The sequence below is a fragment of the Vanacampus margaritifer genome, chromosome 9 (genome assembly GCF_051991255.1).
Source record: "Vanacampus margaritifer isolate UIUO_Vmar chromosome 9, RoL_Vmar_1.0, whole genome shotgun sequence".
Lineage (NCBI taxonomy): Eukaryota > Metazoa > Chordata > Actinopteri > Syngnathiformes > Syngnathidae > Vanacampus > Vanacampus margaritifer.
The window spans coordinates 15307267-15332560 of NC_135440.1; the positions used below are offsets into that span (position 1 = coordinate 15307267).

Sequence of the window (25294 nt, forward strand, 5' to 3'; positions counted from 1 at the left end):
AAACAAAAAACAAAAAAGACATGTTGTGGCACGGCATCAGTTTTGTCCTAACTCCTCACATAGTTGGTGTGCGTGCATGCGTGTGTTTTATCTTCCAGCCAACTTGTGTTTACTTCATTGTATATCATAACGTTGATCTCTCCAAGACAGGAGCAGAATGCACAAAAACATTACAACAGCACGAGGGGGCGTACGTCGAGTGGGGGTAGATTTAGGGGTGCTTGTGGTCCCGCCTCGATGTGGCCAATGACGTCAGACATTTTCATGAGACTGGGTCGAGCTTTGCAGCTTGCACGCAGCAGTTAAGTTAGAACTCTGCTTCGCACACATCTGCACCAGTAGAAGGTATTGTGCCGTTTTCTTTCTTTCTTTTATACAGCTAATGACAGTCGCCGTCTATAATGCACTGTTTGTTACTGTTTTCGTTATCGTTGTTTTGGGTAAATAAGACGCTTTTGGAACTTTCAATTGGTGTGATTGAGACGTGTTAATTAGGCAGGGGATGGTTCGTTCTGGCTAATTGAGTGCTTTCTTTTTTTTGGGGGGGGGGGGGTGTTGTATGTGCTCAACTTTAAAAACAATTGGTTTATAGTTGTCAGCCATCATGAATTACTGCACATTTGCGTAGAATGAAGTTTTCCCCCCACTGAGCGATTTATGCTTATAAGCTTAGAACGAGGTCATCATAGGGGGAAAACATGCATATATACTGTACTATTGAAATAAAGTCGACAAATTATAAAAATGTGATGTGCATAAAGTCATACTATTTAAAGAAAAATACTGTCACAATATTTTGAGAATAAAGTTGTATTTTTTCCAATAAGGAATCAAATTAATAATAATAATAATAATAATAACAATAATGATGATGATAAATAATTAGAAGTATATTTTGGGGGATTTAAAAAATACATTTTTGTTCAAAGTGTAATTATAACAAGTAAAAGTCAAACGTCTCAAACAAAATGAACGCAACAAGCAGCCTCTCTCTCTCTCTCCCTTCCTGCTAAATATTTCTCATCATCACATTTATTGCAGATTATATTACATTTGTTGAAGAAAATATTATTTTAGTTAATGATGGAACAAAGTCAACAAAAGAGTGATTAAGAGTAATTCTTGGCAAAATATTTCTACAAAAGCAGTAAAATACTCATACCTGTGATGATGTTGATGTGAGGAAAAATGGGGGGGGTCGATTTTTATTACACCTCTTATCTTTTTCTTGCAACATTACATGCTGTACATAAAATATATTTTTCTGATTATACAATAATTTTCCTCATATTTTTTTCTTGTAATATTTTTAATTTGTAATTTTTTTCTATATTTTTGCAAATTAAGACCTCTGAATGTTATGACTTTGTCCTTTACTATGATAACTTTATCCTCAAAAAATTACAACTGTACTTTTTTCCTGTTGCAGGTCTCAGGACAATGATGGACGTAATGGGCGCGACGCCTTACTACGATATAAACGATTCTGACCCCAGCGTCTCAAACGGCACGTTCTACGATGACGAGTATGACTACAAGGACGACCACGCCGAGCTCAGGCAATCTCTCAACATCATGTCTCTCATCGTCTACTGCCTGGCTTTCGTCCTGGGCGTGTTGGGAAACGGCGTGGTGATCTGGGTCACCGGATTCAAGATGAAGAAAACGGTCAACACCGTTTGGTTCCTCAACCTGGCTGTTGCCGACTTCCTCTTCACAGCATTCCTTCCTTTGAGCGTGACTTACACCGCCATGGATTTCCACTGGCCTTTCGGCAAGTTCATGTGCAAGCTGAACAGCACCATGAGCTTCCTCAACATGTTCGCCAGTGTTTACATCCTGATGGTGATCAGCATTGATCGATGCGTGTCTGTGGTGTGGCCCGTGTGGGCTCAGAACTATCGCAGCGTGCAGAAGGCGTCGTGTGTGAGTCTGGGTGTTTGGATCCTGGCTCTGATTCTGAGCACTCCGTACTTCATCTTCAGGGACACCGGGCCGTCGTACAACAATGAAGAAATCATCAACTGCTTCAACAACTTCGCCTTCTCTGATGATTACGTCACGCCGCATGTGACCCAGCTGCGACACTTCCGCCACCAGGCCATGACCATGACTCGCTTTTTTCTGGGATTTGTCGTCCCCTTCACTGTCATCGTGTCCTGTTACGCTGTGATAATCCACCGCCTCCGTAGGAACCGTACCCTGGCCAGCCAATCGAGTCGCCCCTTCAAGATCATCGCTGCCGTCATTGCCACTTTTTTCCTCTGCTGGGCTCCCTATCACATTCTGGCTCTGATTGAGTTGGTCAATCATATCGCTGACTATGAGAGTGAAATATTGGACAACATCATCACTATTGGGGTTCCAATAACCACCAGTCTAGCCTATCTCAACAGCTGCCTCAACCCGCTGCTCTATGTGTTCATGGGACAAGATTTCAAGGATAAAGTTCGTAAATCCATCCTGAAAGTACTGGAGACTGCTTTCCAGGAAGAGATTTCCCGCTCGTACACCTATACAAACTCAATGGTCACCAGTCGAAGCAAAGACAAGTCCCTTTCTGAAGCTGAGGTATAAAGTTGCCCATGTTAGATACTGTACTTGTATATAGCCATTTTTAATTGTATGACAAATAACACTGGGGAACTATTTGAAAAACTAATTCTGTTTAGAGTTTTATGCTGATTAAAACTAAAATTGGCATGCTGGTTCCAAAATTGCAGTCAGTTTTTTTTCTCTCAAACTTACCTTCCAAATAAGCAATATTCCACTGATTAGCTGTAGTAAGACTGTAGTAAGAAAAGCTGACTCATCAGCTACATGATAACTTGTTTGTGCCGTGAGAGGTGTATCTCCAATAGGTAAGTACTATCCATATCTATAAACAGAAGCTAGCAAAGTAATAATTAAGAGGATTCGTACTGACTTTTCTCTTAACCTTGTAACCATGGGCAGAACTTCAATTTCTTTTCATGTTGTTTTTTGAGTTGACAAATCTTATAACTATTCCATCTTGGTGTGTACATACATTTATTTCAGATTTTGTTAAGAAAACGCCGATCCTATAGCTAAAAAACATGACATGGTACAAAAAATGAGAGCAGTTTTGGATTCCGCACCCAGAAATGTGTTAAAAACAGCTGCCAGGCCTAACTCAACAAAAATTGTGCTCCCCATTGTAATCACAGTTTTTGCCTCAACTGCTACTAATCCACACCTACGATATTTACAATGTGATTACACTGACTGTTCAAAACATTGTAACCAAGCTGTGATGTATCTGTAGGCTGAAACATTTTGAAAATTGTGTATTTTAATACCGTGCTACAGTGTCCACTGAGCTGTATGATCAGTCCAAAGAGGAACTGATGCAACTTTAGACTAACAACCCATGTGTATAAAAATTTTGTGAAATGATAGTTAAGAATTTATTCAAGTGAAACTGGACTTCAAAAATCAACTTAAACAATAATCATCATTGATCATCTTGTTTCCACATAAAATAACACTCATTTGAAACACACTTTAATTCATTAACGAGACTGTTTACATCCATCGGTAGCCTACTGCTGTTTTGGTTCGTTGAAATGGGCCCATTCGTACTTTATTTTATTTTTTCTTCAAATGGCTAAACAGCGGTGTGTATTTGTGGGAGGGTGTAGATTTATTTAGTGGATGATGCACCAACTTGGCCATTACAGTACATGAGGGAGTAACTGTACGTTAATTGCCATTTCACTCTAAAAGCAGTTTTTTTTTTGTTAGAATAAATAAATAATACAAATCAATAACAAAACCAAACTTGCACTTTTAACCCAACCATATATTTGTCTTCTTACTCTATAACTGGAATAAACTTCAGTGCATCTCCTGCATGCTTTTGTATGTTATAAAAAAAAAAAACATGTCTATGTTAGTATTATTTAAAGGCTTTACTTACAAAATGAATATTGTCACAATCCAAAGAATAGCATTTTTCTCACAATGTTTTTTTGTTTTGTTTTGTTTCGTACCCTTTTCATTGAACAGCATTATGCAATACAGTAATTCATAATGGCAGCTGGATGAGACATTTGTCCCCCAACGTAGTTATGGACTCAACATGTCAATGAGTATGGACATAAAAACACATGACCTGTCTATGAAAGCTTAATTGTAATGTAAAAAAAAATGTAAATGATAAATACAGTATGCGTGTACAATAAAAGTGTTCTTTAAGGATTCGTTCAGTGAAGCTGGTGTGTAACATCCATTCATGTGTTCTCTCTAGTGACCTCCAGTGGCGCAACCTTACAGCCTCTTTAAATCCATGTAAGTCTTCTTTGAATTCCTATTGAGCATAATGATACTGTCAAACTAATTTTGATATTTTTATAGGTAACTTTTATATTTTAATGATTATATTCTGACTAATATATGCATTACATAACAAAACAGTGCCCAAAAAATAAGATACTTTTCCACATTATTCTTTGTATGTACTATTTAAAATTGTACATACAGCCAAATTGTTGATTTATAAATGAGTGGCTTACGAGAACTGTTTATTACACATTTCTATTGCATTTGTTTTTATGTGGTTAGGTTTTTTCCCCATTTGGTTCGTTTTATATTTAACCATCAAAGGGGTATTTTTCATACATTATTAGATTAAATAATTTCATTAGGGATCCCTATTTTTAAGTTGCTTGTGACATGATCAAAACCTTATTTGTTTTGCCTGCTTTATGCCCGCGTTTATGTAAACTCTCCAGATTCTAAATTTTCTGTTATTCCCATCATCTTTAGACAAACTGCATCAGGTGACTTGCGTGCCCTTCATTTTGCTAGCGCTCCCATGATGCCTTGTGTTGCATCATAAAATCTGCTCGGATTCCAACCAGTGAAACGTTTTTCAGAGTTGTTCCATTCCTAAAGATCATATTTCCACTCTGAACTTGCCAAGTCCAAGGCACCCAAAATTGAAGGTCTATCATGTGAATATTGTTATTGAGAAGCGGCCATGGTGTCCGTCAGGGTCAGGTTATTTGCGGGCCTAATTCCCGTCTATTCCGGTCTGGTGTTGGCTTTGCTGTGTTCAGGATTTTTAAATGTGTCTTTTGGCTCTTTTTCTGCTTCTGATCATCGTTGCTGGCTTTATTTTCTCATGTTTCACTTTAGTTTGTTTGAGTTGACTGTTATGGTTACCACTCATGAAATGTTCCTATTCTTTCACACAGACCCCAGAAAAATTGCCACATCGAAGCCGTTACCAAGACCCAGCAATTATCCAGTTATAAAGATCGCAACCAAGCGGGATATTACCACAATTTTATGAAGGTCAACTTCGCCCACGTCATCCATTTAAGACACCTCAACTGTCTGACCAGGAAAAATTGTTGAACTTCATTGTTAACCAAAACAGCAGCACCGATGAATGCTTCTTCTTTTTTTTTAGTTGGAACTGAAAGGGGCTACTGTGTTGAAATGTCAATCAGTAGCCAGCAATGGGCAAAATATAGCCACCTAGGTCCCGCTGTGCTCTACCGAAGAGTTCCATGATCTAGAGTCCTGTAATATTTGTTCCATTTATTTTGCTGATTTTTCTTAAAATGAATTCATCAAATCTATTCATTCATTTTATTTTTGTTTTAATTTATTTGACACATTATAGAATTGGTTAATTGATTTAAGGTCAATACAGTTGCAACACTATATGTATACTGTATGTAGTCCTGTACACATTAATAATATAAAAATACATTAATTCTAATTTATTGTATTTTAAGTGGGGTTTTTTTTTTCAAAAAAATTCTAAAGAATTATTGTATTGTAAAAAAAAAAGAAAGAAAAGAAAATCAACTACATCCAGGATATATTGTGTATATACATAATATATGGACATTTAACCCCCCCCCCCCAAAAAAAAAAATGTATGATACTCATGACTGCATGACAAAACTTCCTACAGTATTCTGCAAATGTATACATATTGATTAATCCACCCTTGCACATTTTATAGCACTGGAGCCAATGCTGCCTGACTTAGTCGGGCCAAAGAGGAGATGTACGCCATGGACTCATCTCTTTAAACAAAAGCCAAGAGCCAAGATTTGAACCGAGACTAAAACCAGATGCCGTGTTAAAACACTGAACAATTCCTCATTCTGATTGTTTTGTTCTTGAAATATTGAGACACTGTTTGGACAGAGATGAGATTGGACAGGCCTCAAATTCTAAAACATGATGGACACGCAAAGGGAAGCTTACCAAGGAGTCGGGAGGTTTATATGGAATGCTTGCCTGATAGTGGCAAAACTGGAAACCTGCTTGTGATAAAAAGCATATGTGGAAAATCATGGAATTGATACAGGCAGGCCGCAGGGCAAGAACTGAAGTCAAGTGTATTTGCAGTATATAAGTGGGCATATGTTAAATAGATGCTTTAGCATGTTGGTTTAAACAGTATGAGAGGCCATTTGATGAAATGAACCCCCACAGCGAGACACCTCCAGATATGTGGTCCACCCCAGATCCTGCCCCAGTCTATCAATGCAGAATCCTCCACAGCAACATGTAGAAATGATCATTTATGGTAGTACGGTACCACACCACACGGTGGCGACTCTAATTTGTTATGCCTGTAGGTCACTCTTCCCTTGACGTTCTCGTTACACTTTTTGCCATGGACTAAGATGGTCATGTGTAGATAGGCTGTTATTCTCTCTTCGGTAATGCATAGTTAGAGCTAAATGTATTGGTTTTATTCCTAAATGAATAAGTACCTGTGGAAATACATGTCTTTGCTCCCTTTGGCAACAGCACCTGTCCATCCATGGCTAGCCACCTCCTCAGCTGAAAACACCACACGTAAAGTGAAGTGCATGTGAATTCGGATTGCCCAAAGTGGGTAATGTCATCACGCCGGTTGCTTTATCAGAGCAATGGGCTTGGGTAATTTCTTCTTTTGCTGCATCTTCACCCCACTGGAGAGCTTTGAAAAAGGTACTGTACTGTATGTATGTTATTATTAAAGCTCGTTATTTGGTTTGGTGCATCTCAATAAATTTAAATATTGTCACAAAGTTCATTTATTTCAGCAGTTCAATTAAAAAGTGAATTGATATACAGTATATTATTTATACAGTAAGATTATAGCCACACTCTCTTTTTGACAACATATTTTGAATATTACCTGGCAGCAGATTATCTTTTGCTTTATAGATTAGTTGTTTAGTTTTAGATTCTACAAGAGCAAACAATTTTTAACTTTTATAGTAGTAGAAATAGTGCATTTGTATGGGGAAGATATCTGATAATGTGGATTGCTCTCATAGCTTTTTTACACAATACAAACAGAGGGTATAAGGAATTTTTATCGGTGTTTCCCTAAACCTCTGAACAATAGTTTAAATATGGTCACACTAATGAACAGTAAAGAAGGTGCAAATATATCTGGTTGAGAAAATGTTTTACTTTAGCCAGAATAGAAATACTTTTGGAGTTTTAGTTAGCCACGGACTTCCGACTTCCGTAAAACACACAGCAATAATGTTTCCTGTTACTGTTGGACGCGTCCCAATACTGGCTTTCCACCTCCCTCATGCAATAAATCATAATAATGACAACTAATGTGGACAAATACTGCACGCACATCATCGCGCCGCGCAACAAACGCGCCTACAGTAATTTCACCCGCCCATGGGCACAAATGTCATTGCAGTATAAAAGGCTACATAAAACTGTTCGTGCTAGTATTGGGACACGGCCAATTACGTCATAACCGGGAACGGAAACAATGTTGGTGGGTGAAAACCCAGAAGTTGGAAGTCCCGCCTCCTCCGTGGCATATAGTCCATTAATTTGTACTCAAACATTTCAAAATATCATTAGTTTTGTCATTTATTTTTCTTGATAACCTGTTTTTATCAAACCATGTTTATACTTTTCTTTAATTTTGAGGTCATAGTTGTATCATCAAAAAAAAATATTTCAATAAATGGGAAAATAAAGATGTTGGTCCTAATACTGACCCCTGGCGGACACCACACGCAATGTCCTAACATTTTGATTGAAACTATCAAGATAAATAAGACATATTCAAGATCTGTATGTTTTGGGCTTTTACTAAATCGGTGTGAGTAAACTTGAGTTGACAACATAAGGAAGTATTGTCAACAGAGGAACTTGCAGCATGTTGCGCAATTGCTTATTCTGTGAACAACATCATTATGAACTGTAATGGAAGGATATTTGGACTGAGGAAAAAATAACGTGTTATTTTTTGCAGGTTTCAAGACAATGGAGGTCACGACTCCATCTGTCTTTCCCATGAATGAAACCACCTCAACAGGTGAAAACGTCAATGAGCAAGACGACCTTTTTGGCAATCAAACAAGCTTCCCATATGCTCAGTTGATACATTCCCTCAACATCATGTCAGTTGTCTTTTACTCCCTAGCTTTTGTCCTGGGCGTGCTGGGCAACGGCGTGGTGATCTATGTAACTGGATGCATGATGAAGAAAACCGTCAACACCGTTTGGTTCCTCAACCTCGCAGTGGCTGACTTTCTCTTCACAGCCTTCCTTCCTTTGAGTGTGTCGTACACCGCTCTACAATTCCACTGGCCCTTTGGCACATTCATGTGCAGGCTCAATAGTACAGTTAGCGCCCTCAACATGTTCGCCAGTGTTTACATCCTGATGGTGATCAGCATTGACCGATGCCTGTCCGTGTTGTTGCCTGTTTGGGCCCAGAACCACCGCAGTGTCCAAAAGGCTTCCCGTGTGAGTGTGTGCATTTGGGTGCTCGCTCTGATTCTAAGCATTCCATTTTTCGTTTTCAGGGACACAGGGCCGTCCTTCTTTAGTGAAGAAGTCATTAACTGCTTCAACAACTATGCATTTTCTAATGCCACACCAGAGCTGCAACTGTTTCGCCATCAGGCCATGATCGTGACTCGCTTCTTCCTGAGTTTTGCTATCCCCTTCACCGTCATTGTCTCCTGTTACGCTGCCATTATCCATCGCCTCAGAAAGAATCCCAACCTGGCAAGCAAATCAAGTCGCACCTTTAAGATCATTGCTGCTGTTATAATTGTTTTTTTCCTCTGCTGGGCTCCCTTTCACATCCTTGTTTTAATGGAATTAATCAGTTTCAAGTATTTCAATGTGGAATTGCTAAATGTTATAACGCTTGGGCTGCCAATAGCCACGAGTTTGGCGTTTATCAACAGTTGCCTAAATCCAGTGCTCTATGTGTTCATGGGACAAGATTTCAAGGATAAAGTTGGCAAATCTATTGTGAAAGTACTTGAGCGTGCTTTCCAGGAAGAGGGCGCTGATGTGGATGCAAAAACAGTTGAAACCAGTCAGGGCAATGAAGATAGTCAAGTCTGAGTTTCTCGAAAAAATGGTGCCAGCAGATGCAGAAACATTACATTACAAGCAATTGCAATAAAAAAAAAATCCTGCTTAGCTTTTATTGTTTGTATTCTTGGTTTGGGTGGCTATGTTTTGAAACACTAGCACAATTTATGTTAGTGAATATGTTCTTGCATGTTGTCTTAAAATGCTTAGCAAAATAAACAATTAAATTGTGCATAAAGCCATCTTTCAAGTATCGACATTTGTTGTTACAATCACATTCACAATCAGTGGACAATTTAAAGCCTTCAATGAACCTAACTTGCATCTTTTTGTTTGAGGAATTCAGGGTACCAAGAGGAAACTCATGCAAGCACTATGAGAACCTGCCATGTCCATACATGCTAATCATAGGCCAGAACGTTATTATTATTATTATTATTAGTAGTAGTAGTAGTATCATCATAAGTATTATAATCAGAGTCTGGATTAAAATAATTTGACATGGAGAGAGAGAGAGAGAGAGAGAGAGAGAGAGCAGTTTTCTTGGTTCGCCATGCTGATAACGCTCAAGAGATGTTTAAACGGGAAGATCTTCTTTTGATTTTTAAAATACAACGACCGCTTTTATGAAGTATTTGTTTACAAGTGAAAATATAAAAATCACTAGCCTTTCGTACACATAGCTAATACTTCTAATTAAATAGTATTAGGATAAAACTAGCTTAATCCAAATAAAGAGAGTTGTGCAGTGGCTAGTGCGTAACTAATTTGACGCCATCTTCCCGTCAGACAGGATCTTTGAGTGGCCCGGCCTGTAGCAGGAAGCGGTGAGCTAGCAGCTAGCACTAGCATTATTGGGAACCTACACACATCGCTCTGGGTTGTCAACAAATGTGATCTATGCCGCGGTAAGTGCTGTCTTAATTAAATTAGGGGTATATTGGTTAGATTACTTTGTTTATATAAATGTGCCAGTTATTTGACGCTAAGGGTGGCTAACGCTTGATAGCTCCTGAGCAACAGACAGACAAAAGCTCCGAAATAAGATGGCGTACAGCACTGTTCTTGCTTTCTCACATTCGCTGTTCAATCTTTAAACCGTGTGTATGTTGCGCTTTGGTTGTGGTTTTCGTATCGTAGATACGCTGAGAAGAGCAAGAACAGGCCGTGCTGGAAGGGAGCTCCTGAGTCTTCTTCTGGCGATGTTCAGGTCAATAACTATAGACATTTTTAATACTGCACTACTGACATTTTTTTCATGCTTTCAATATGTTTGTACAGTACAGCTCTTGATTATGTTTTTAGTTTGGTGAAATGTATTATTATGCGGGCTTATATTTCAGTGACATCTGGTGTTATGTCCTAATTGAGTTATGCTGCATCATCCATTGATTACATAAATAAATATGAAACTGTGCTCCTCAAAATGGCGTTTACGTTGTATATTGTAAAAAGGTTATTACTCCAGAACATTTAGCCTTTTGTGTTAATGGCAGTGATTTCCAACCAGTTATTACATATTGCAACGAGAAATCACGAGGTGTGCCATGGGAAATTATCCATTATGATCTAATTTTCTATTTTGCTTAATTGGGCTAGAAATAATTTTATTTATGACAAAAATATCTCGACGTTGCTCATCTGTTGATGGTCGTGATGGATGGTGACAGGCAGAACAATTGAATGCTCTTTTACTAGATGGCAGAAAGTATGTTAAATAACCTGTATATCCACATTTTGCAACGTTTTTGTTTAGTTGTGTACGGTGAGATTTGTTTTTCTCTTAACTCTTTGACTGGCAAAAACGTTAAATAATGTTTAGTAAAATCCTACGGAGGAGCGCCAAATACGTTAAAAGACGTTCACCAAGTTTTTTTGTTTTTTTTTGGAAACTGGTGGAGGAAAGCCTTGGCCAGCTGTGCTGAAAGTATCAAGCAGATCTCGTTAGTATAATGCCTATTTTTGGCCCCTAGATGGCAGCAATGACTCTCTTTGGACAAGATTGGGTAGGCGTCAGTAGAAGACGTGAGGCGGAGCTAGAGTGTTGAGGGGACAATGGCCGAGGAAGCCATAATGGCGACCGGTTGCAAGTAGCTCACGCTTGAGCATTTTTTTCAAAGACGAAAAGCATCGACCAATGCTAAAGAGCACATTGATGACGACGATGATGATGATGGTGACTCCGAGGTTGACGCCGAAGTTGGAAGCGTTGACGCGGCGGCTATGATCACGTCATAAAGCCTCACCGGCTAGTGATGCTAATGCCGGAAAACGCGGAGCACAACCGAGCACATCTGCTCAGGCGAACGTTCAATCGGACGACGAAGAGTGCCCCAAGTCCAATGCATATTCATCGGAGACACCACCGTAACGTCACCGTATCATGATCCTGAGAGTAGACTTGATGGCAACATGGCTAAACACACACTGCAGTATATACTTTCTATTCCCCGGAAAAAAAGGCCGGCAAGAAAGTGTATCGTCTGCACGCTAAGGAGCCATCGCAGTGAAACTAATCTGTTGTGCAAATCCTGCTGCGTCCACTTGCACGCAGGGGAGTGTTACAAAAAGAAAAACTGTATTTGAAATCTACACAATTGTAAATAGTACCATGGTTGCACACATTTGTAAATAGTTTGCCAAATTGTTTTGTCAAATTGTTACACTGTTGAATGTAAATAAACGTATTTTGCTATCAAAAAACACTTTTTCATTGTTGGTGGTAGTGTTTTACAGAAGCACTGTTTAGGTGTTTGTGGCATCATTCATGGGGGGAAAAAAGGTGTCAAATTCACTAGCGTGCATGAAATAATATCGTTTCACAAAAAGCTTGATTTCTCCGTTTTTTGTTTCAAAACAGAGCATTTGGGTGAAACTAACCATTTTCTATTGTTGATTACTGAAAAACGGAATAAGGTAGAAACAAACTTTTTTTTCTGATGAAAGATGAGAGTTCAATCACTGTGCAAAACTTTGACCTTGAATCAAATACTTCTGAAAATGTAAATCTATGTGTTGATAAAGTAGAAAAGTAAAACTTATTTGGTCAACTTTATTTTAAAAGCTAAACAGTGCTACTTGTGTCCCACAAATAAACATCACCTTTTGGCTTCAATGTAGTAACCGAGGTCTGAGCTTGTCATCCCATCCAACTGTCTGCTGATTTTACAAGTACAAGTACTGTTATGTAAATTGAGGTGGCTGTTTTGCCATGACTGGCAAATTTCCTTTTAGCGTTATTTGACTGGCCAGTCCGCGGAATAAGAAAGTCTTGGCCTGCCGTAAATCAACTATTTTACTGTGATTAGTCCGCTTCACCAAGTATAGATCTCCTTTCACTTTTCAATTTGTTTTGTCACTAAAAACAGGCTGTTATCAGCATTACTAGCCCACTATACCACATTTCATAAGGATTTTATGTCGCAGACGACGCAGAGGCTAATAAGCGTCACGGGCACGGCAAGTGAAAGTAAGTTTGTCTTTCATACTGGTGCTTGCAAGGCGAGTCCGTCCTGACGAGATAGCGTACATGTTGCGACCACGCAGTGACATAAACGTGCTATTCACATAAGCTTGAAAATCTCTATAAGCAATCAGGATAAAATATCCAATTTACAGCAGGCTAAAGATTTCCTCGCTCCAGCGATTGACCAATATTGGAGCCGTTGAGAGCAAAAATATCGCTAGCATTTGAGTTGCCAGTCACGGCAAAATAACCACTGCCCAAACAAATGGCGTTGGGCAACTTAAGCAATATACTGGTACTTGCGGCTAGGTAGCAGTAGCACATACCTGGGTTCTCCCGTTTTCAGCAAGTGGTGAAATCGAGTCTTCCTCATTGTATGCATGGGTGCCATATCATTAGCGAGGTGCAACGTATCTGCTTTGGTGGTTGCTCTTATTGTGCCCCTTTCTTGTCATACGTGCTTCTTTGTGTAAATGACTCCTTCACAGTAACATGGTAAACTGTGTTTTGTTTTTTAGCGAGTTTGTTTGCTGTTGTTGAGTTCCTCCCTTATGGAGTGTGTGAGAACACGACTGGCAGAGCTATCAACATCGATATTCACATTCCTGGTGAAAACACTGTCAAAAGACCTGATCTCTTATACTCTGCTGCCACCTGCTGGACATTTTTTTGTAACAACTACCATTGCTTTAAGCCACTTCTTCATGTCAGAAGCTGTATCAAAGCCTTCTGTATGCTTTTGCATAAAAAAACTTATAGATATTTTTGGGGGAGTGGAGGACAAAGTATTAAAATACGTATTTATATGTTTTTGGGTTTGAATGATTTAATTGTGTTGCAATATTGATCAAGAAGAGGGCCCCGTAGTTGGCATGTGGACGTATATAAAATAAACTGGACTGCCAGTCGCAACTTCCAGCTAAAGTCAGAGGGCAGCCATCATGCGTTGGAACATGGCGATTTCGGTCTTACCTCATCTGTCAGTCTATTATCACTATTGCAAAGAGGGCTTAGAGTTGATAGTGATTTGTCGACATGCATGCCCGGGTGTCAGCGAGCCGACCCATGGCACAGACAACGACTCATGCAGCTCTGCATTCCATGTTGTATGGTCGACGTCACAACCTCTGGGCTGGTGCTTTATACCCCGCGATATTGACTCGTGACTGTAGCGGCCAAGAAACAGTGAGGAGTTTGTGGGGCTCTGGTCCTACCGGCTGGAATGGTGCATTTTCGCTGCTGCCTCCAACCACTGTATGGTGTAAAAACCCTAGGGCACAACTCTGAGCACAAACTAGCTCAGTGTTTCCCACACCATGTTAATACTTTGGCGGGCTTTCCAAGTAAATTGGCCACCACCCAAGAAGTTTTCAAGAAAATGTATTAAAAATATATTTAAAAAGAAAAAAAAACGTGTTGCAACATGATATACCACATGTAACGTTAGTTCGCTCACTTGTGGATCGTGAGGCTAGAGGAGACGTAGTAACGCGACTGAGACCCAATCCGCCTCCCATCCCCACCGCCGGAGTTCACCCACTCTAGGCTGGTTATAGACCCACTTCTGTGTACTGGTTTTACTGCGAAAAGGCAGAAGCAGTGTTTAAAACTATAAACACTTGATGTAGCTATATGACTTAAGAGGTAAACAGTCTGCAAATGGCTGGCGACCAGTTCAGTGTGTACCCCGCCTCGCGACCAAGGACAGCTGGGAATAGGCTCCAGCATGCCCATGACCCTAGTAAGGGTAAGCGGTTCAGAGAATGATGGACAGTTAAATGATATGGGTGCAATAGGTTAATTGAAATTATTCAAAGTGTAACCACCTTTAAGAAAGGAAGTCTTAGGCCTTTGCTTGAGTAGAGCATTTGGGTATGTTTAAACCCAATGCCAAGGAGGAACCAGTTTTTGTTTTTGTTATTTTAATTTTGTCCATTATATCTTGTTTTGTAATTCAAGTTCACCCTTGGCAACCTCACAAGCCAAATTGATAATTGTGATTCACTCAAGGGAGTTCTTAACATTATCAATCTGGAACTTCACTTGGCAGATCTGTTCAGAAAAGGAGGGACATTCTATACAATACTTCGAGCTGACTGGACAATGCGGCATCTTGTGCGCGTTTGTTTTGACCAATGAGGGCAACGGATAAAAATATTGTTTTTGGTCTCATCTAAGGGGGGAAAAAAGCACAAACATCTATACCAGATAAAAATACATGAAGCGCCTCTTGCTGTTCAACATCAACAAGGAAACGGTGAGTAATTTTGCGAGAACAGAATTGCAGCGTCCATTCGTCTGTTAGGTTCCAACCGCCATCAGCGCTTCTTGGTTTCGTCCCACCCTAAACAACGCCTGATTGGTCCGACATTAAAAAGGTCAGTTGCAATGATATCAGCGGGAGCGGTACAAAATGTATTTGTGAACAAATACTGCGAGAATTCTGCTTGCTGGCAAGGTTACACCCATGGGCTCCAATGGGGTATATGCCTTGGACTTCTGACTTCCGTAAGTCACACACCTACGCTGTTTTCTGTTACTGTTTGCGTCATATAGGCCCTGTCCCAATACTCGCACACAGACTAAATTCCACGCAGTTCCGGCAAAAGTGACTATATTGTTTAAAGGTTTTTAGTTTAGTTTACTTTTCCACCGGAAGTCCAGCCTCCCCCATGGCATATACAGTCATTTCTGGACTATAAGGCGCACCTGACTATAAGCCGCGCTAGCTTTATTTGGGGAATACTCGAGTTTGTTACACATATAAGCCACACCTGACTGTAAGCCGCAGGTGTTTTAATGTTACTGCCCCGGGTTCCCGCTACTTTCTTTTCCATAATGAGGGCGCAAATTGCCTCGCTCTCGTTCTGTCTCTCCTACTGTATTTGAGCTCACTTGGTTTGTTTTGCTCTGCCTGACGCTCTTGCGCTTCTTTTATAGTACGCCCCCTTGTGATCTGATGGATAAGCCGCAACTTTTTCTTAGCCGCAGGGTCGAGTGCAAGTTAAAAAAGTAGCGTCTTATAGTCCAGAAGTTACTGTACCCCATTGCACGTTCAGGGTATCTCAGTTCTCCAAAGTGTGAGTGTTGGGACAGGGCCTATATGATGCAACAATAACCAGAAATGGCGTATATGTGTGACTTACCGAAGTCTGGAAGTCTGTGGCATATACACCATTGCGTCACTCACTGAGACACTGTGCTCTTTGTCGGTCCCCGGCTCTACTTTCTATTAAATTCTTGAAGATGTAGCACGCTCACACTTTAGAGTGTAGGTCTCAAACTCAGGTCCTCAAGGGCTGTAGTCCTGCATGCTTTGAGCTACATTCTCACCAAAAGCGGTGGAAGCATTCTGGAACGCACGCCGCTAATTCGGGCATTCACGCACACCGGAGAGAAGGCGTGTCACTTGGTGAACAACTACTGTAGAGCACTTAAGCGAGTCAACAAAGAGCACTGCTGAGTACTTCCACTTCTTTCCTGGGACTATACAGATGGGGCACTATTTTCTCCAGCAGTGCCTTTTTTTGATGTACTTGTTTACTTGCGCTTTTTTAGTGCCCGTCCAGCGGCCGGTGGTAGCGCTAAATAGCTTTGGCTAATGCATGCTGAACACTATTGCTACCTTGGTATAGTTCAACAGCAAGTAAACACACTTACCAGCACTCGGTAAGCTACTTCCTTGTTCACCATTCGGTCCCGGCTGGCTGTGTGTTGTTGCGCTCCGGGTGACAACAGACAGGAATACTATATTTTAATCTTTTGCATCATAAACCTTAGAAAAACTTAAATTGTGCATTGAAAGAATAAATAATCAAGTGGTAATGCAGTAACTTCGTATGACTTACACGAGGTGCTTGTCTCACTGACTCTTCATTTGACATGTCGCTGCTGGCTGTGCTGACCTTCTCCATTGTCTCAAAGAGCAAATCTTTAGCAAGTTTCTGGTCTGCTGGATTAGAGAAATACCTATGAAAATAATAATTATTAACTTACACAAAAATCTTAAAAATTGTAAATACATAATTATGGCAAATTCAAAAGGACATACCTGTTTTTGTATCTGATATCAATCAAAGTAGCAATGCTGTAGAGTGGCTCTGTCTCAATGTTGGAGAAGTGCCTTTTTACTAAGAGAGTGTGCTTCATTGTTTTGATTGCCACGTCAGTATCTTCTTTTTGATAGAGAAGACGCTTCAGGACGGTGATAGCAGGTATCACCACGTTGCGGTCTCTGAACTCACTGCTTTTGTGACTTCTTCAAATGGTGCCAAGACACTCACAGTATTCTCAACCAACAGCCACTGGTTTGCATTCAGAGTGGATGGAAGACCGTACTCCCTTGCATAGAGACTTAGAGGTCTTTTTTGGTCAAGAATGCTTTGCAACATGTAACGAGTGCTATTCCATCTTACACTGACATCATGCAGCAGCTACTTTTTTTTAGCATTTTAAGGTCATCCTGGATGTCCTGGAGGCGTGAGTAGGCGAGAGGGGAATGCTTAAAATGACCTACTATTTTCCTTGCAATAGCCAGTGTCACTCGCACTGGGTTGTGACAGTAGGCCCTCGTGGACGATAAGGTGAAGTGTATGGGCGACGCATCCCAGGCTCCGCACTCCCAATTCATCCATCGCTTTGCGCATGTTACTGGTGTTGTCTCTTAATATCATGTAGACCCGTTTTTTTGTCTATTTGCCAAACATTCATCTTTTCCTCGATGGCAAGTTTTAAGTGTTCCGCTGTATGAGAGCCGCAGAACTCCGTGGCATGCAGCACAACATTAACTCTTTGACTGCCAAAAACGTTAAATAACGTTTAGTAAAATCCTACGGAGGAGCGCCAAAGACGTTAAAAGACGTTCACCAAGTTTTTTTTGGGAAACGGGTGGAGGAAAGCCTTGGCCAGCTGTGCTGAAAGTATCAAGCAGATCTAGTTAGTATAATGCCTATTTTTGGCCCCTAGATGGCAGCGATGACTCTCTTTGGACAAGATTGGGTAGGCGTCAGTAGAAGACATGAGGTGGAGCTAGAGTGTTGAGGGGACAATAATAATGGCGACCGGTTGCAAGCAGCTCACACTTGAGCATTTTTTTCAAAGACGAAAAGCATCGACCAATGCTAATAAAGAGCACATTGATGACGACGATGATGATGATGGTGACTCCGAGGTTGACGCCGAAGTTGGAAGCGTTGACGCGGCGGCTATGATCACGTCATAAAGCCTCACCGGCTAGCGATGCTAACGCCGGAAAACGCGGAGCACAACCGAGCACGCTCAGGCGGATGCTCAGGCGGACGTTCAATCGGACGACGAAGAATGCTCCGAGTCCAATGCATATTCATCGGAGGAGTTGGTGTGTCTGATCACGGAGAAGACACTGGTTATGGACTACGATGCCACCATGAATGGAGCGGATAAGATGGATCAACCACCCGGTATAGGAACTGAAGGACAATGAGGAAGCCAGACGTAACACCACCGTAACGTCACCGTATCATGATCCTGAGAGTAGACTTGATGGCAACATGGCCAAGCACACACTGCAGTATATACTTACTATTCCCCGGAAAAAAAGGCCGGCAAGAAAGTGTATCGTCTGCACGCGAAGGAGCCATCGCAGTGAAACTAATCTGTTGTGCAAATCCTGCAGCGTCCACTTGCACGCAGGGGAGTGTTACAAAAAGAAAAACTGTATTTGAAACATCCACACAATTGTAAATAGTACCACGGTTGCACACATTTGTAAATAGTTTGCCAAATTGTTTTGTCAAATTGTTACACTGTTGAATGTAAATAAACGTATTTTGCTATCAAAAAACAATTTTTCATTGTTGGTGGTAGTGTTTTACAGAAGTAAAGCACTGTTTAGGTGTTTGTGGCATCATTCATGGAAAAAAAAGTGTCAAATTCACTAGAGTGCATGAAATAATATTGTTTCACAAAAAGCTTGATTTCTCCGTTTTTTGTTTCAAAACAGAGCATTTGGGTGAAACTAACCATTTTCTATTGTTGATTACTGAAAAACGGAATAAGGTAGAAATAAACTTTTCTCATGAAAGATGAGAGTTCAATCTTTCATTTGGTAGTATGTGTGTTTCCATAGTCCAAACACAGAATTTTCTGTGGACCTTGAAAATCAGTCAAAATTCTTAAATCGGCTGGCACTGACAGCATCCCTTTTCTGAAAACGTCTGGCAGTCAAAGAGTTAACCGGGCTTAAAGTTTCATCAATCCAGTGCCCTGTGAGGCTCAGCAAAGACATGGGACAAACGTCAGAGTTCCCCATGTCGGTTGTAAACGAAATCGTGTTCGAGCTCTTTTACTAGATGCAAGCACTCTCGCAGATCTTGTTGTATAGCTCCGGGAAAAGACATTTCGTACCTTGGCTCCAGAAATTCCATTAGACGGTGAAAGCCAGTGTTTTCGCCGACAGATAATGGTTGGTCGTCTAGTGTGATGTATTCAACAAGCTTCAGAGTTATTTTCTTCGACTTGTCGCTATTTCAAGGAAGTTTTACTCTCTCCTGAAATGACTCTGGAAGTTTGCCACTGTCGCTCATTTGCTGCCTTACTTGTGTATAGCTTAAACTCATCCGGATTATTCCGTTTTAGATGCTGGATCAAATTGGTGGTATTAAAACGGGCTCTGCTTGTTCCTCCACGAGAAACGAATTGTTTGCAGTCGTTTCAAATTGCTGTTGGACTACCATTATCTGGTAGTGTGAAGTACTCCCACATGGCAAACATGTTGGCTTATGCTTTACAGACCCAATCACATCAGCGAGTCCGGTTCCGCCCGATCCTAATAAAAAAAGCCGCATCTGGACCCAATCCCGAAGATCGGATCGGGACATCACTAGTTACAATATCGTTAGTTTTGCACATCACCCCCCATCACATTTGGATGTAAAGAAGATAAGATGAATTCATCACTATATCAGGTAAAATTTACTTTTATAGTACGCGATATTCTGTAAAGAGTCTGAGGATGTGCTTTGCACGAAAATAAATCGTGAGTATGCATTGTTTACGTATTTATATCCCGACCCCGGAAGAGCTTTCCGGTTGCCTTTTGCTAACAATGAGAAATAGTGACTACCGCCGCCGATGGTAAGGAGAGGGCTGGTTCTCACACATGCGCAGAAGGTACTTAATAATTGGCATCTGTGCCTGTCTGTTGTGGTGTGTACTTCCAGGGCTGAGCTTTAGCCTTTGCCAGCTTGCCAATGGTAACTAAAAACTGCGTCGGGTGAACTCACTTAACAGTACCATTCGCCCAGATGGCGACCTAAAAATGATTGCGAGTGGAAGAGTGCATACAGATTTGTGACAGCACGCACTATAAAGCCACGTTCATCATGGCGACTGAATCAAAAGCCGGCACCATTATCACTGCTCAAACGCCATGATTTTGCGCCGAGTATATCGAGACCTCTTCCGTACTTTCGCTTTTCCCATTCCAACGGCGAGTTCTTGTTTTGACGCAGTCCATTATGTGGCACTTTGTTGTTGTTTTTTCGCTACGGACGGCACATGCAATGGCAAAAAGAGTCAGGCCGTACTCTGACTTAGAGTGGCAGTGCGAGTAATTAGTTAATCATGTGGCGCTTTCTTTTTCGGGGGAGGGGGGGGTACATGCATTGGCAAAAAGAGGCAGCGGCTGTAGTCTGACTTGACTTCGAGTGGAAGTGCGAGTAACTATTGTACAGTGTTCCCTCACTTTCCGTGCGTGATACATTCCACGCTCACCTGCGATATTGCGGTGAATTTCCGCAAGATAGAGATCGTTAAAAAAAAAAAAATCCCTTCAATAATCGCAAATACTGTCACCATAATGCAGTGGTGTCCAAGCTGCGACCCGGGGCTATTTGCGGCCCGCCATCCATTTGTAGTGGCCCGCAACATATACTAAAAATGGCATTTGACAGTTAAAATATATTTTTAAATTGTTTGGAGATGGTCAAAGGAAAAAGGGAGGGTGTCGACAAAATAGGTGCCACTATTACAAATAAATTGGTTTATATACTGTAACAGGATGAATGAGACACAAGCATTGTAGTAACTGTGGTCTGTTCTAACAAATAGCTCACCAGTGATGGGATACTGACTTGCTAAGAAGAATTAAAAGATGAAAAATGTCAGCTGTTTTTAAAACTTATATATTTTATGTTATTTTTTTAAGTAATAGATTGTGTTGAATTAAAGGAAGAGCTGTTTTTATCTACACAAATATTACAAAAAGGGACAAAAATAGCAGCATAAATGGGCCCAAATAAAAATCCGCGATAGTGTGAATCCTCATTAAGTGAACCACGAAGTATTCTCTCGCTCTCTCTTTCTGTCTCGCTGTCTGTATACTTGTAAATGTGTTACATTATTTTCAGTTTTTCGACAATACAACTTGATAAAAGGACCATATTTCTTATCAAAGGGTCGGGCTACCTAGAAAATTGTCCTACCTCAGTTTCCCATGTTAGGAGTCCGGCGGGCTCCTTAGCCTGGCTGGCTAAATCTCAGGCCTGTACTTCCGTCATTTTTCCAACACGGCCAAGCCAACGCCACAGTGGGAAGGCGTTGGTCACATTTGGCCGATGGCGGATTGGTGTATCGAGGCCTTAAAGCATGCAGGACTTCGGCCCTCGAGAACCGGAGACCTTTGCTTTAGAGCAATAGCTTTTTGACAGACTTTCCCAACAATAAAGCATTATAGATGCTTCATAGTTGTTTCTCAACTGTAGCAACTGAGGGACTGGCTTTGAGGTCAGACTACATTATTTTGACCTGACTGTCATGTCACAGACATAGTTCACCGTCGTCCCGTCGTGGCCGATTTTGAGTTGTCTTAGCTGGTGTAGTGTGCATAGTCGCGCACAACTTTTGGTTGTGTAGGACCACTAAACGTTTGTTCAGGGCTTGGCTCCGCGGTGTAAAAAGAGTGCATGCCGTGCGCTCATGTCTGCTCTACACTTCAGCCAAAAAGCAAGTGCCAGTCAGAGAGTGACAGACAAGGCGCTCCGTCACACAAAATATTTTTACAAATGCAACCAGAACGCACAGTGAACAGATCTGTGACCATTAACTATTAGACAGATTGGCAGTATCGCAAGATAGAATATAAGTCTAAAATTAGTGACGGTATTACCCTTGCACCCCGGTGAAATGAGCCAGTAAAACCGTGTCAAAATGTGAATACCGCCCAAGACTATTGAGCAGTAGTGTGATGGAGTGAAACGCTCGTCACTCTCTGGCCAGCATACTGTAGCTCCCTTTTCTGCCTAAGATATATCTATTGGTCACAAGTGCAGGTTCATGACTGAGTTTGAGTCTGCTCTTGTGTTCCACTGTATAGAATGCAGAGCCAGGGCGTACGCCATGCGCCATTGTTCCTGCAGAGTTTAGCTCTGGCACGGACCCACACTTGTGTCCCAAGGTTCTGCATGTCCACAAACCTTCTCCCTGCTGCCGCTTTTTTTGTTGTTGTCCCGCCTCCCCAACAACCTGTGTCGTCGGACCGTGCTGTTGGCGAGAGCACACCGTGATCGGGCGAGGTCTGGTCAGTGTCAGACTTATAATGAATGGTATGGTAACCATAACCCAAGAAAAGTGTAACCTTAACCCAACAGAACAGATTTATTTTATAATCTGACAATGTGACGGCCGTGAACAACAAAAAAAGTTGTTTAGTTTTTTAGCTCTGCATAAGGAAAGTGATCTGCTGAAAGAAAAACTTTGCCTATCAGACAGGAATGCCTTTTAAAGTCTTTCAAAGCTGTTCATGTCCTTGAGTGACCTGAACAGAGTGAACATCTCTGGGGACACAATGCTGCATATCTTCTGTAATTTATGTAAGAATAACTGAGCAAGATCATGGGTAGATGATAGAACTGCTTGCTGTCATGGGAGCACTTCAAAGCTCTAGTTGAGCACCCCATGTGTATGCTCACCTCACATATTTTGTTTCCCCCCACAACATCAATAGAAGCAATACCCGACCTGTATTCTACCTTTGGCCAAGTTAAAACAGCAGCAGGCAGCCACCAATTTACTGATCAGTGGTGGCTGCCTGCTGCCGTACTTGTCAGTACATTAGTTTGCAAATCAGTGAATTTGACACTTTGTAAAGCTCTTTGGGCACCCACAGTATTATGTAGATACAGTACATAAGTGCACTCCATTTACCATTTTAATCAAATTGGATTTGGACAATGATTTTTTTATTTTTTTGAAAGCGCAAGATGTGAATCTATTTGAATGTCTTTCACTGACGTAAACATTAATGACAAATAGAGATTTTGGGTGCAAGTCCGAGCTTTTGTATCCAAAATCATTTTCAGCAAAACGCTACAAAAGAGCTAAACACATATTATCCATTTATTGTACACCTTTTTATTTATCATTGTAGGATGGGAAAAAAACAAAAAGTACAGTTTGTAAAAAGTGCAAAGGATGATAGGACTTCTTGTTTACCAGTACCGTCAGTACTGCACTTCACTGTATGACCAGCATGGTATGATGTCCAGGTTTTTACATAGCTGATGCTGCTATTGACATCTGGCCTACCTGGTGGTAACAAGTCTAATCAGGGATTCCAGATCCATACTAGGTACACATCAGTGTTTCCCGCACCATGTTAATCTTTGGGTGGGCTACCCAAGTAAACTGGCCACCACCCAAGTTTTCAAGAAAATGTATTAAAATTATGTAAAAAAAACATGTCATGACCAGATATACCGCATGTCATTTTAGTTCGCCGTCACTTTGTGGATCGCGAGGCTAGAGATGTGGTAACAGGACTGGGACCCATTCCCCCCGCAAACCCCCTCTTACACCCACCCACCCCGCCGGTGTACACCCACCCAAGTAGATTTCAAATCTGTGGGAAGGGACAAACTTGAATGGAAGGGAACGACTTCATAAACATTGATTTTGGAGAAAGTATTTTCTTAAAATGGACTAAAATGGCTGATACACCACCATTTATTGACTATAGAATGGTAAATGGGCTGAACTTAAAAAGTAAATTTTGTAAATTTCTACACCCTATGGTGATCACTTAAATGAATGCTTTTGACCATATTTATCTGTAAACGACTGTACTTTTGCTTAGATCTAGTAAAACCTTGGCCATATTTTCAATATAATGCAATATGGATTGAACTGATATGCCTCTCCAGGTTGGGGATGAGATCCTGCCCCAAATGAAGGAGTTTAAGTATCTTGGGGTGTTTTTCCACAGTGAGGGTAGGATGGAGTGGGAGATTGACAGGCGCATCAGTGCAGCATCTACAGTGATGCAGACTCTGTATCGGTCTGCCGTGTTGAAGAGGGAGTTGAGCCGGGAGGCAAAAGCTCTTGATTTACCGGTTGATGTACGTTCCTACCCTAACCTATGAGCTCATAACCAAAAGAACAAATCCCAGATACAAGCATCCGGAATGAGTTACCTCTGCAGCAGGCTCTCCCTTACAGATAGTATGAAAAACTCCCCTGTCAGGGAAGGACTCGGCTGAACCGCTGCTCCTCCACATCGAGAGGAGCCAGCTGAGTTGGATCAAGCATCTGGTTGGGATGCTTCCTGGACATCTCTGTGGTTAGGTGTTCCGGGCACATCCTTTAACGGACTAAGCCCTAGGGATGACTTAGGACCCAGCTGGAGAGAGTTTGGAGTCATCTCATCTCTCTTAGTTGCATCGTTCCTAGGTCCTCGCTCTTCAAGACATGGAAAGCGACCCACAAGTTGTTCTCATGCCGCCATATTAAGTAGCATCTCATTTGTTTTAAACGTTCATCAAGGTGTGAGGATCGAGCATAGAAGAGTTTCCACTGCCTAGCTTAAATCGAGGGACATCTGATGTAACCTCTGCTGAAGTGTTGTAGCTCCTCAAAGGTGACGTATGAAAACGGGCGTGTACCAGCTGGACCATAAACGCCGCAGAACTTCGAATTAAATAGTTATAATCCCTGTTTGTGTCGTTTCTCAAATATTTTGGTTTGAATATACATATTTTTCTGAGCCTCTGTTCTATTTGGTGCGGTACTAGATACCATGGTGCGGTACTAGATACCAATAAGACTTGATTACACTGGCTCATGGTTAGTAATTACTACGCTAAATATAATTCTGTTTCTAAGGTTTTTTTTATATATGCATCATTACAAGTCATTTCAAATATGCACTGCGTGCATTGGGGGTGGGGCAGGCGGGGTTAAGACGCGCTTGGCACAAACCAATTGCGTTCATCATTGCATGTGAAAAGTTGTGAAGCGTAACAGTGATATTTGACTTTAATTTAATCCGACTTGAAAGCAGCCAGGAGGACCTAGGAACATGCAATTAGAGGAATGAGATGAACCCTTTGTCTCCTGGCTGGGCTGGGAAACCCTTGGGGTTCCCCCGGAAGAGCTGGATGAAGTGGCTGGGTAGAGTCTGGGCTTCCCTGCTCAAGTTGCTGCCCCCACAACTTATCCCGGATAAGT

The 25294-nt window shown here is 41.2% G+C and overlaps 3 protein-coding genes and 1 long non-coding RNA gene across 6 annotated transcripts in view; 3 read left to right on the forward strand and 1 right to left on the reverse strand.

Annotated features, from left to right (window-relative positions):
• The first annotated feature begins 209 nt into the window (after positions 1-209).
• On the forward strand, positions 210-5609 carry fpr1 (formyl peptide receptor 1). 2 transcript variants are annotated; one of them, XM_077576809.1, is made up of 4 exons: positions 210-345; positions 1430-2571; positions 4271-4311; positions 5220-5609. In XM_077576809.1, exons 2-3 carry the CDS (start codon positions 1441-1443, stop codon positions 4271-4273), a joined length of 1134 nt encoding a protein of 377 aa, XP_077432935.1. In that variant the 5' UTR covers positions 210-345; positions 1430-1440; the 3' UTR covers positions 4274-4311; positions 5220-5609. The 2 variants fall into 2 exon arrangements, with proteins under 2 accessions (XP_077432935.1, XP_077432934.1); XM_077576808.1 differs by lacking the exons at positions 4271-4311; positions 5220-5609 and having other exon boundaries at positions 1430-4221.
• Positions 5610-5935: 326 nt separating this feature from the next.
• LOC144058377 (chemerin-like receptor 1) lies at positions 5936-9590 on the forward strand. Of its 2 annotated transcripts, none has more exons than XM_077576805.1 (3): positions 5936-6984; positions 8270-8332; positions 8441-9590. In XM_077576805.1, exons 1-3 carry the CDS (start codon positions 6924-6926, stop codon positions 9376-9378), a joined length of 1062 nt encoding a protein of 353 aa, XP_077432931.1. In that variant the 5' UTR covers positions 5936-6923; the 3' UTR covers positions 9379-9590. The 2 variants fall into 2 exon arrangements, with proteins under 2 accessions (XP_077432931.1, XP_077432930.1); XM_077576804.1 differs by having other exon boundaries at positions 5936-6710; positions 6802-6984; positions 8270-9590.
• Positions 9591-9907: 317 nt separating this feature from the next.
• Positions 9908-25294, forward strand: part of znf1035 (zinc finger protein 1035) — a 48612-nt gene continuing 33225 nt past the window's right edge. Inside the window, exons 1-2 of the mRNA XM_077576778.1 lie at positions 9908-10256; positions 10489-10558. The gene's annotated coding sequence lies outside the window, so the exon portion shown is untranslated. The remainder of the gene's footprint in view (positions 10257-10488; positions 10559-25294) is intronic.
• The window catches only part of LOC144058404 (uncharacterized), a 62137-nt gene continuing 53405 nt past the window's right edge, over positions 16563-25294 (reverse strand). Inside the window, exon 3 of the long non-coding RNA XR_013295431.1 lies at positions 16563-16783. This is a non-coding gene — a long non-coding RNA (uncharacterized LOC144058404). The remainder of the gene's footprint in view (positions 16784-25294) is intronic.

Bases quoted from the DNA above. Each gene is read 5' to 3' on its own strand.
- fpr1 (XM_077576808.1), top strand. From the start codon at position 1,441: ATGATGGACGTAATGGGCGCGACGCCTTACTACGATATAAACGATTCT.
- LOC144058377 (XM_077576804.1), top strand. From the start codon at position 6,924: ATGGGCTTGGGTAATTTCTTCTTTTGCTGCATCTTCACCCCACTGGAG. The intron at 6,985-8,269 runs GTACTGTACTGT...TATTTTTTGCAG, and splicing joins ACTGGAGAGCTTTGAAAAAG to GTTTCAAGACAATGGAGGTC.